Source organism: Myotis davidii, unplaced genomic scaffold (assembly GCF_000327345.1).
Source record: "Myotis davidii unplaced genomic scaffold, ASM32734v1 scaffold892, whole genome shotgun sequence".
In the NCBI taxonomy this organism is placed as follows: Eukaryota; Metazoa; Chordata; class Mammalia; order Chiroptera; family Vespertilionidae; genus Myotis; species Myotis davidii.
In genome coordinates, this window is record NW_006284341.1 from 1,338,424 (window position 1) to 1,349,987 (window position 11,564).

General features: G+C 36.8%; 1 protein-coding gene across 2 annotated transcripts in view; it reads right to left on the reverse strand.

The window, feature by feature from the left end:
• Nucleotides 1-6,511: 6,511 nt before the first annotated feature.
• Nucleotides 6,512-11,564, reverse strand: part of THAP6 (THAP domain containing 6) — a 13,350-nt gene continuing 8,297 nt past the window's right edge. For both annotated transcript variants that reach the window (XM_015570415.1, XM_006754573.2), the window contains exons 4-5: nucleotides 10,798-10,923; nucleotides 6,512-8,004 (exon numbers count right to left, since the gene is read on the reverse strand). In XM_015570415.1, coding sequence (XP_015425901.1) covers nucleotides 7,765-8,004; nucleotides 10,798-10,923 — 366 coding nt within the window. In that variant the 3' untranslated portion in view covers nucleotides 6,512-7,764. The remainder of the gene's footprint in view (nucleotides 8,005-10,797; nucleotides 10,924-11,564) is intronic.

The following is an 11,564-nucleotide window of genomic DNA, read 5'->3' on the forward strand; positions in this document are numbered from 1 at the left end:
TTTGTTTGGAACTTTCCATTATAAAAAGATTTAGAAAATCACCCAGAATAAATTTTTGTTTTATTCTCTCAGAAATGTCACAAGCACCATGGACCTACTTCACAGGACTAGTGGGAAGAACAACAGTCCATAGTGGTAGAGTTGTGGGACACTGCTTAGAAGATTCACCTTCAAAGGCTGTCATTTATTTGAGGGTGACCCCTGGTGCTTTTTCCACATGGCAGATATTCAGTACATTCCTCAAGACTGCATGAATGCATGAGCATATGAATGAATGAATGTTGTCTATAGTGAGTTGAAGACCATTCTGTCACAAGATCAGCAACCCTATATAATAAAAAGCAAATATGCTAATTAGGCCAAATAGCTGACCAACCATCCAGATGACTATCCAGATGACCTTCCCCATGAAGCCGAGGCTGTGAGGGGCTGTGAGGACCAAGCCCCTTGCATGAATTTCGTGCGTCGGGCCTCTAGTAGAATATAATTTTCAGACCAAATATAATGATTCTGTATTTTCCCATTTAACCAAATACTGCATTTAAAGGCAGCTTTCTCTACCACATCATAACAAGGACCAAAATACTCCTACACTGTTCCTCTTTACCCTGGTGGACCAATGTACAGGAACAAATTTACTAACACGGAATCTTTACTCAGGTGCTGTGTCCCCACCACTGTGTTCCAGTGCCATTGATTTTTGCTTGCCTAGCCCAGGATCCATCCCAATTCTTCTGATTACCTAGCTCTGAGTTCCCTCTGTGGAAACATCATTTCTGTACTCTCCTGTCTCCAGGATTGCCTGTAGCCTACACCTGCCAGTCAGCATAGCAGTCCTATGATCGTAGTGATATGTTTAGGGGTGGGCATTTGATTCAAGACAAGTCAACAGGCCCAATCAAAACTAGTCCTGGCCTGTTGCATGAATGACTGGAAAAGAGGCACACAATTGCCTTTGGACTTGAAGTTGTGAAGGGCCATACCTACATGAAGGGGAGCCTACATGATCAAGCAGAGTGGAGCGGTATCAGATTCTAACATTATTTGAACCCCTGGATCTGGCTGTACCTGATGTCATATACAGTGCATTGCATGTGACTTGCTAAAACAGATTCTGAAATATTACCATCACAGTCTAATAGTAGCAAATCACACAGGGAATGAAGATTCTATTTTAAGCCTAGTGTTGCTTGCTAAGCAGAAAAGAAGAGCTATTAACTTTTATATTCCTGTACTGGATTAGAAACTACTATAGATGTAGACACAGAGTGGGAACTTATGTCAGTTCTAGTGGTTGGGTGAAGCATTAACAGAGATTAGATTTTTATTATTCCATGCATTCTTTCTGAGAGCTGAGAGAAACCAGGTGACTAGACAAACTCCTGTGCAGGTGAAACCCATGGATACTTGAGAACGTCTTGCCGATGTATGCGGTAAGGTGATGTCACCTGAGTGCTCCGCTGCCCTATGAATGCGTGGTGGTAGCAGCAGACAGATTCAGATTGTGGTAATGAGTAACTGTGGGCTCTCCCCAGCTTCAGACACAGGATGAGTTCACATTTTATCCTTTGACCTGTAACTGCCCCAGCTAGAGCTTCTGAATGGAATGATCAAAGTCTAGCCTTAGATACTGTGTATGCTCAATAGCAATTCAACATTTAGTGAATCAAAACCTCCAGGTCTGGCATTGTAGATCAGGGATGACGACAATGTGTCTCCTTGTATAAGGATGAGAACATTTATCATTGTACTTTGGGCAAGTCACCTAACATTTCTGTTTAATTTCCTCGCCTGTAAAATGAGAGTAATAATAGTACCTACCTTATAGGATTGTTGTGAGGTGAGTTAACATTTAAGCACCTGGAATAGAGATGGGCACTTTGTAAATGTTAGCTGTCATTATTATTGAAAATTAATACTTTTCTGTCTCAGATAAACATTCCTCTAGAACCTGGGTATCTGAAATAAAATAAAGTCAGAAATATGAGGATTTATGAATTGTGAAAGCTCTATGAGAGTGTGCCACACTTCTCAGATATCAGTACTCTGAAGTCATGGTTCTTAGTTTTCTGAGGTACTGTGTCAATTGGAAAGCTGGATTGAAAGATTCTCAGCAGGGGATGAAAGCATGTGTTTTTAAATTTTTTTTTAGGGTTCTGCTCGGTGGCTAGTCACAGCTAACTAAAATCTGTAACCGTACCTACCCAGACAGTGTTTTCTGTAAATCTCAATCGCTAAGCTGACAGGGGTGTGAGAGTTCTTTAAAATATCCAAGTTTCATGGGAAATGCTAGCAATTCAAGATCTGGATCCAAGTTTAGTTCGTGTCTCAAGGAGATGATGAGGATAATGATAACAATCAACCACTAGTTTTTAAGAAATGAAATATTTTTATTTAAATACATAGAACGCTGTTATTCTAATTTCCTTTCTTTTCTTTCCCTCCCTCCCTGCCTGGATGTTTTCCCTTCCCCTTTCCTCCCTCTGTCTTTGCCACAAGAACTATACGTTCCTCTCCTCAGAAGCACTTTCAGCAGTTGGCAGATCCTTCAATTCCCTTTTCTGTATATATACACACAGATGCAATTAGAAATTGTTTTGTAGGTAGATTTAAAATTATTTTATATAAACAGGGTATTTTGAGTTGCTGCCTACATTATTTCTTCTCACTTAAAATGTCTTTTCTCTCCATTCCAATACATAGAGATCCATCTCTTTCTTTTGAATTGCTGCTTATTACAGCATTATATGGGTGCACCATAGTTTTATTTATCCATTCACCGCTTGTTGGAATTTGGGTTGCTTTCCATTTTCTGCTCTTACAAACAATCCTCCCATAGCCCTCTTTGGGCACATGCAGTTTCTGTGCCATAAAGTACATTTAAAAATAACTTGCCAAAACTGGATTTAGATTTAAATTACAGAATACATTTTCATTCCACTCTAAAAGTTTCTAGTCCCTATGGGCCTTGTTTGATTTTTTTGGATAGATAGCCACATTTTATTGCTGGTTGAAAGCATTTCATATCTTTTCAACAAAAATTGGCCAGATAATGGTGATGGCCACAAAAAAGGTGAAATGTCCATCTCAGTAAGACATTCCCTACTTAAGAGTCATCTACAAGTGTCATAATGAGAGTGGCAACCAAAACATTTCTTAAAATCTTCAGGATTGCAGAGGTAATCGCCTTCAGCTGTGTAGCCTGGCAACATTTTGTACCATTACAAAATCTCTTTCATAAACACCAGTCCCCTTCGTTTTTGGTTAAATTGTATGTTGAGTACAGTTTGCTGGCAAGTCTGCAGTGGGATGCCCGTCTCCACAAGGTGCTCATCACCGGTATTTGTGGTTAGCATTCGGCACAGCCTGTACACTTCACTATCTCTGTTTAATAAAACACTTGTTTTCAAAAGCATGAGGCCCAGATCTGTTGAGTCTGATGTGATGTTATCTTTCAACTGCACAGGCTCTACCACGAGCTTTGGAAAGTTTGTTATCTGACACAGATCTGTCGGGACCTCTTCTACTGTCAACCCACCACAAACCAATAAGCTAAGGTTAATTCAAAGATTGACTATTTAGTGACTAGATACTCTGAGATAGTTCTATTAAAAATCGCTACTCTGTGAACTCTTTTTTACTGGTCCAGAATGAAATAAGGTGTTTGTTCCAGAATGTAAATCAGCACACTATTTCATTCACCGAGAAAGTCTTGCTGTGAAAAAAATGTTGACTGAACTAAACAGTGCTTTGAGATATAGTTGATTTGCATTCTGGTGCAAGCTCTTTATCGTGTACACTTGTTTGTGAACCACATTTGAGTAGCACCATCTAAGGTGCTTTATGAAGTTGAATAAATGAAAGAAAGATGTACCTACAATGGATTACTAGGAAATGGCTTTTCAGGGTGGAGGTGGCAGAATGCAGAGAAGGATGGTGAATAAAATATTCTCTTTCAGTGGGGGAATGTTCCTTTCCTGCTTTTGAGCTGCCACAAGGAAAGATGGTTATTTAAGGCCCAAATAGCCTACTGGGCTACTGTCATTCCCTAACTCATTTCCCCATCTTACTTTTTGCCCTTCTTCCTGTTAACTCTGGCATGGGATTTAAAGAAAGGAAAGCAATATATGGAAGGCTCATTGTATGGTCTATGTTTTACACACAATTAAATACAATTCTCACAAGTGGGTGAGGAAGTATTATTGTCCACTTTGTAAATGCTCAGAGGTTCAGTTAACTTGACCCAGGTCTCATCTATATATATAAAAGCCTAAGTGACCAAATGACTAGTTGACTGATCGACTGGTCGCTATGGTGCACACTGACCACCAGGGGGCAGATGGTCAACGCAGGAGCTGCAGTGGGAGTGCCACGGAGCTGATGATCCATGGGTGCCAGATGTCAGGCTCACAGCTGGTGAGTGCAGCTGTGGCAGAGTGAGCCTCTCCTGCCTCCGCGACAGAGCTACTGAGCAGCAAGGGGAGCCGGCAGGCGTAGCAGGGCTGGGGTGAGCAGGAGAGGCATGGTGCCTGGCCTGGGCTTGGGGTCCTCCTCGGCCGCCTGCCACTTCATGCACTACTACATCCCTCAGGGGATGTCGGACAGCCTGCGGGGATTGGGCTGAAACCAGCATTCTGACATCCCTCAAGAGGTCCTGGATTGCGAGAGGGCACAGACTGTATTTAAGCAAGTGGAAGATTTGAGATTGGAACCTAGGTCTCTGGGTAGTTTGTTCTTTTATTGTCACATCCAAGGAGGGAGCTAACAGAATCCAGGACCCAGGATAGAACTTTAAAAATGCACACTGACACACTGATGTTCCATTTTGGAACTTTGAGGCTCGGTTAGTTTCATAGTCTGCCTTCTCTAATTGACACAGTCCTGATAATTGCCCACTTCTCTGTATTCGTGTTACATACTTGTATATCCCTGTAGGTTATGAATGCCTCATCTTATCATCTTTGTATCCCACACAATAGTGTATGGGGCTTTGAAAGCATTACATGTAATAGGTTAGCACATTAATTATATTAGTCTGTAAACTTCTTTATGTGCCTAAGATAAATATTAAATAAATGAGACTGAATGAGACTCAAACACTTAAATTTTCAGATGTTGTGGTATGAAATCTACTGACCATGCATGTCATCCAATAGAGCAGTGCACAGTGAGGAGAAAGGCATTAGGAGCCTACATCAGTAAAATTTGGGGGAGAGGTGTCCAGTGACCAGGAGCATGCTAGGACATCCCCACTGAAGTACAAGCCACATTAGTGCATTGCATCTCATGATGAAGGTGGGAGCACAGTGCTTAATGCCTATGTTTTAAGGCAGCATATTTCACACCTAAGAATACTGCTCTCTGCTCTACACTGGGTGACATGAAAGGCTGCCAGTTTTGAGTGAGGCCCAGAGCAGGAAAGGGGTCTATGGCAGGTCCAAATTGTAGTAGAAGCAGGCCTGCCACTTGGTCATCTAACCTAGTAAACTCTATGATTTTAGAATTATTGGTAGTGAGGAAAATGTGGAAAAAATTAAGGCAAACTCTTGGATTTTTTTTGGTTCATTTTATTGAATAACTAAATGTACAAAAACCACATAGAGCACATTACTAAAGAAAATATTTTATTTTTCAAATATATAACAGATTCTTCACCTCCCAGTTATTTCTGTAACAATTTTATCTTTTTATTATTAAAACTAAGCACACATATTTTAATACAGTTCATCTTTTCTCCAATTAAAGACTATGTTATAATTATGATTAACTTTAGCAACCAAAGTCTAAAGATTTAAACTTTATATGGAGAAAAATGCCATGTCAAGTCCTTCATACCTGATTTGGTGCTGAGGTTGAACTTGTATATTGGTTTGTTCCAGAATCCAGAGGCCACTCCAAGACTTAAAACAAAGTGAAACCCTTAGGCTGACCTTGGTTGCTGGAGGAACCTCTGGATGGGGGATGACTGGTTTTGTTCTGCATAGAACAGCTCTTCCCCAGGCTAAGAACTGTTCTCTGGGAACCGTGAAGTGAGGTATATAGTGTATTCAGGTATTTGTTTGGGGTGGCAGGTGGGGAGGGCCTTGTTTATGTCATATTTCTATTGGTAATCACTTCTCCATAAAAATAAAGAGCAAATAGGTAGCTCCAAGTCATTGATGAAACCAATATTTTCTCACAGTTATCTCTCGCTCAGTGATAAGAAGACCAATGAAAAAGAACACAAGTAGTAAAAGTGACTGGTAACTGATAGTGGCAGAAGCTGGGACTTTTGTGAAGGTCTCTCGGGCTTGATTTATTCTAAGCAGCCTGTAGAGAGCTAGAATTTGAACACACTGTTTTGGATCTATCCTTTTACAGTGGGGCCTTGACTTACGAGTGTCCCGACTAACGAGTTTTTTGAGATACCAGCTGTCTCTCAGCCGATTTTTTGCATTGAGTTGATAGAGTAATTTGAGTTAACGAGCTCCTTAACGAGCTCGGTCTCAGAACGAATTAAACTCGTAAGTCAAGGCCCCCCTGTACTTTTCTCCACTCTTCATTGACGTTTTTACATAAAAAATAGGGTGAGGGAAAAAAATCTCCATATCACTATAAAACCTAAGGTCATATCCAAACTTCCCAATGAAATGTCCAGTATGAATTCAAAATTAAATAACTAAAATAAATAATGAGTAACTAATGAGTTTTTTTTTTTTTTAAGGTAGCAAAAATATATGACCTCAGTGATTTCTTAGCATAATGCTGATCCGTTAAATGTGGGTAAAATCCCATTCAGGGGGAAGGTTTGGAATCCTATATAAAAATATAACATGCATTAAAACAGAGAATTCTTAAATATAAAATAATTCAAGTTACCATATCCTTATTGATATTAATATATCACAAATAAAATTATAACAAACATTTTAGCATAAAATGCAGTTCATTTCTAGTTAACACACTGAAATAATCGACACTCAAATTCCAACTACTATCGCATATGATGAAATTCCAGTAAAAAAAAGAATGTTCAGAACTGTCAGAGTAACTAGCTATTAGAAAAATCAGATTTATGACCCCTTCTGAAATTTTTAAAGCCACACAGGTTTACACCAAATTACTCATAGTGAGGAAGAACAATGTACTGTATTGAAAACAGACCTTCTTCAGGGGTCTTCTTAACTTGTCTCTGGACAACTTTAAAAGCCTAAAGTTCTGTACCATATGCTGTTCTCAGGGTCAGTACCATGAGATGTCTTGTAAAAAGATCTTTTGGTATTACTGATAACAAAAGCACCTTGGAATGGATCCAAGATGACATGTGTTATAAATTCTGCTTTATAGTAAGATACATTTAAAGTGTAATTGAACGTATTTACCATAAAGAGTACCTATGTAAACAATAAAAGTATTCCTTTGAAGTGAAACTCTGCTGCTGCCGAAGAAGTGCTCAGTTTCTACTACCATAGCTTAACACGGCTGATATGTCATTTCCTTAGTCCAGAGGAATTTTCTTGATCTTTTAACTTACAATAACGACCTGGCACTAGTCTAGGTATATAAAAACGTAATTGTCACAAGTCACACCAAAACATGACAACTAACACAAATTTCTGCATGTCTTCAAAAACTGTCTTTGGATAACAACTATAATGCTTAATGCTGAAGAGGATCCAAAGAAGCACTCTAAATGATAGACAGTATTTAATGATGGTAAATAAGAATTACTTTCTAAAAATTTTAAGTTAAACATAATGTAAAATTATTTCATGAAATATAGTCTCAGTCTATGCTCTCCTGACAATACTCCCAACAAAAAGCTTCCAGTCTATTTGCTGTTTCTTGGTTGATGAGACATTCCTCCTTTAATTCCCTGATTGTCTTCCCCAATGATTTTTGGAAACGTTTTTCTCGGTCTAAAACATTCCGCAGACTTTTCTTGGTATCCTCTAGCTCGCTGATCACATGATCTAATTTATACTTAAGTTTCTTTGGACTGTCCATTACACTGTAGCTATGTTCCTAAAAACATAAATACCAAGTTAGTAAAATAACAGACAAGTAATTAGCCAAAAGCTTATAACTAGGCCTCAGCTGTTTCTCCAGTTACTGTGCTTAGAGAAGACCTTTAAGTTGGTGATAGTAAGTTGGTGTCAGTAAGTTGGTGAACATAAGAAGAGGATAAGGGAGTAAGCAATATTTCAGGTGCCTAAAGCCTCTTTCTTTTGTTGAAGGCCAGACAGACAAGAAGAGAGCAGAATGCTATCGATGGGATGTACTTCTCATTCAAAGTAGGTATCTGCTTATGAACACCATGAAACCCACAATGACTATAAGGCTTTCATTCCCTAAGTGTGGGGCTTCTAAGCTTAAGTTTTAACAATAAAAAGAAACCCTTATATTGTTAAATTTGTAACTGAGTTACTTTAGTGTGATGAACAGTTGACTTTATAAAGGAAGTCAGGAAAGGAGCACTGACTGAAGCAGGCCCTCAGGCTGGGTGTTATGGGTTTAAAGAGGACTCGGGCCTTTGATTTTTAAAGAAATAATTTAAGTTCTCTCAATATTTATTATGACTATGTGTATGTTTGCTGGTATACTTTTTTCATTTGAAAATATGAAAGATAACACTGACATTTATAAAGGCACTACAAAACATTTTGAAAAGCTTTTATTTAATATTAAAATTAGTGAAGAGAACTTTTGCTTCCAACCAAAATGAAATAAGAGACTGGAATGACACCTATCTTAAAAAACCAATACAAGGCCCAAGATATAAAGTTTTGACTGATCAATTAAAGTGATAATTGTCTAGTCAGGCTGATCAGCAATAAACGTGAACAGAAACAAAGGATCAGAAATGAGGTGATATTACTACAGATTTTATAGATATTAAAAAGATAATAAGGAAGTATTATGAACAATTTTAAGCGAATAGGCAATGACAACTGAGATGAAATAAACAAACCCCTTGGAAAATACAAGCTAGCAAAAGTCTCTTCCACAAAGAAAACTTCAGACCTAAACAGCTTTGCTGGAGAATTCTACCAAATATTTATGGAAAAAATAATTCCAATTCTATACAAATTCTTCCAGAAAATAAAAAACAGAGGCAATATTTTTTAACTCATTGAGTTCAGCATTATTCTGATAATGACAAAAAGACTGTAACAAAAGAATATAACAGGCCAATATCATTCTTGAACATACAAGAAAGTATTCTAAACAAAATCTTAACATTGAACCCAATAATATATGAAAGAAATAACGCATCATTAAGAAGTAGGGTTTATTCCAGGAATGGAAGGATAGTTTAACATTCAAAAATCAACTGATGTAACTAATCATATTAACAAAGTAAAAAAAAGTAAAATATAATCTCTCAATAGATAAAAAAAATCATTTGACAAAATTAGCATTCTTTTCTGATAAAAATTCTCAGCAAACTAGGAATAAAAAAACACTTCCTCAGTCTGATAAAGGGCATTTACAAAAAGCTGTAGTTAACATCATATTTAATATCATATTAATGTCTTTAATGGTGAAAGACAATGTTTTCTTCTTAACTCAGGAGCAAGGTATGGAGCCCTGACCAGGTAGCTCAGTTGGTTAGAGCATCATCTCTATACGCCAAGGTTGTGGGTTCAATCCCCAGTCAGGTGCATACAAGATTCAACCAATGAATGCATAAATAAGTGGAATAACAAAATGATGTTTTTGCCTCTTTCTCTCTCAAATCAATAAATAAATTTTAAAAAAATCAGGAGCAAGGATGGAGATTAGTTCTTAGTAATTCTATTTGGTATAGCTCTGAATGTTCAAGGCAGGGCAAGAGAAAGAAATCAGTTATTCATATTGAAAAGAATCAAAACTATTTTTAATGACAGGCGACATGATGTAGAAAATCTGATAGCTTCTACAAAAAGCTTTGATAATTAATACGTGAGTTTAGCAAGTTTTCCAGATATAAGATCAATATAAAAAAAATCAATTCTATTTAAAACAGTATCATTTACAAAAATGAAATGAAAGATCTGTCCACTGGAAACTATAAAACACCACTGAGAGAAGTTAAAGGCCTCAATATATGAAGAGATATAATGAGTTGGGGTTAAAAGATGTAAAAGAGACTTATTAAGATTGCAATTCTTAAAAAAGAAAAACAAAGATGGTAATTCTTTCCAAATGAATATATAGATCCGACATAATCCCAGTCAAAATTCTAGCTGGCTTTTTTTGTGGATTTTTTACAAAGTGATTCTAAAATTCATATAAAAATGCAAAGGACCCAGAATATCCAAAACAACTTTGAAAAAGAACAAAGTTGGAAGACTACCAACTTTGATTTAAAGAATTATTAAAAAGCTATAGTAATCAAGATAGTAAAACAGATCTGAATTCCAGGCCTGGTTCTAACATGATCAGACAATGGAATGTATAAATAAGTGCAAGCTTGACTACTCTGTATGTGCATGATTATACTTTAAAACCTAAAGACATAACTATTTTTTAAATTACATGGTTCCATATAAAAATATAGTACGTAAAGGGAGGAACTGCATTTTCTTGGCTGAAATATCCTTGTGAAAGCATTCTCTTAACTAAATATGTAAACAAAGGCTTAACTACCTCTAATTTGTTATTGTATTATGATGGCTCTGGGAAGCAGTTTATTTTTGGATATTACAGATTAAAAAGAAAAATCTCAAACATCTAAACCCCTAGGTTTTTTAAATAAGATTTTGAAAGGTTTAAAGGAAAGGAAAAATTCATCTTAAAAATATCAACATTAGCTCAGTAAGTAATTTTACTTACAAAAATGAACTGGGATCGAAATTCTTCGATACACGTGGAAGCACCAACAAGCTTGTGATTGTGGTTTGTGACTGGAAGGGTTTTGAGGATAAAGTTTTTTCTACAAGGAAGTTGTTCTCTTTTCCCCTGTTAAAAATTGTTAATAAAAATTATTATAGATATTTCCGTCCTTTTAAAAATTTTATTCCTTCCTTTGTAAAATTAATACATTTCCTTTAATGAAAACAGCTTTTAAAAGTCAGTAAAATTTAAATTCCACTGAAATTACTTTAAAGGAACTTTTACAAAATTACTCTAAAGTTCATTTAGAAGCACAAATTTTCCTAAAAAAGAAGAGTAATAATGATAAAAGATATGTCCTCCAGGTATTAAAAAAATTTTACACAGAAATAATAGTAAAAGTGATTTGCTACTCTCTTGGACAAAAAGCCTTTTAGAATAAAAGGCTAAAAAAATTGAATTATGAGTAAGTGGAGAAAAGCTATAAATAATGTCAAAATGAAATAAGAAAACAGTTATATCCTTATCTACACTAATAAAAGAGAAAAATGGTAATTGGCGTACGCTACCTTTTCATTGGCTAATCAGGGCTATATGCAAATTAACTGCCAACTAAGATTGGCAGTTAACTGCCAACAAGATGGCAGTTAATTTGCATATGTAGGCACAATGCAGGGAGGCGAAAGGGAAAGCAGGAAGAAGCCCCCTGCTACTGACAGTGATCGGAAACCCAGGGGGGGAGCTAAGAGCTGGGGGGCAGGGCAAAG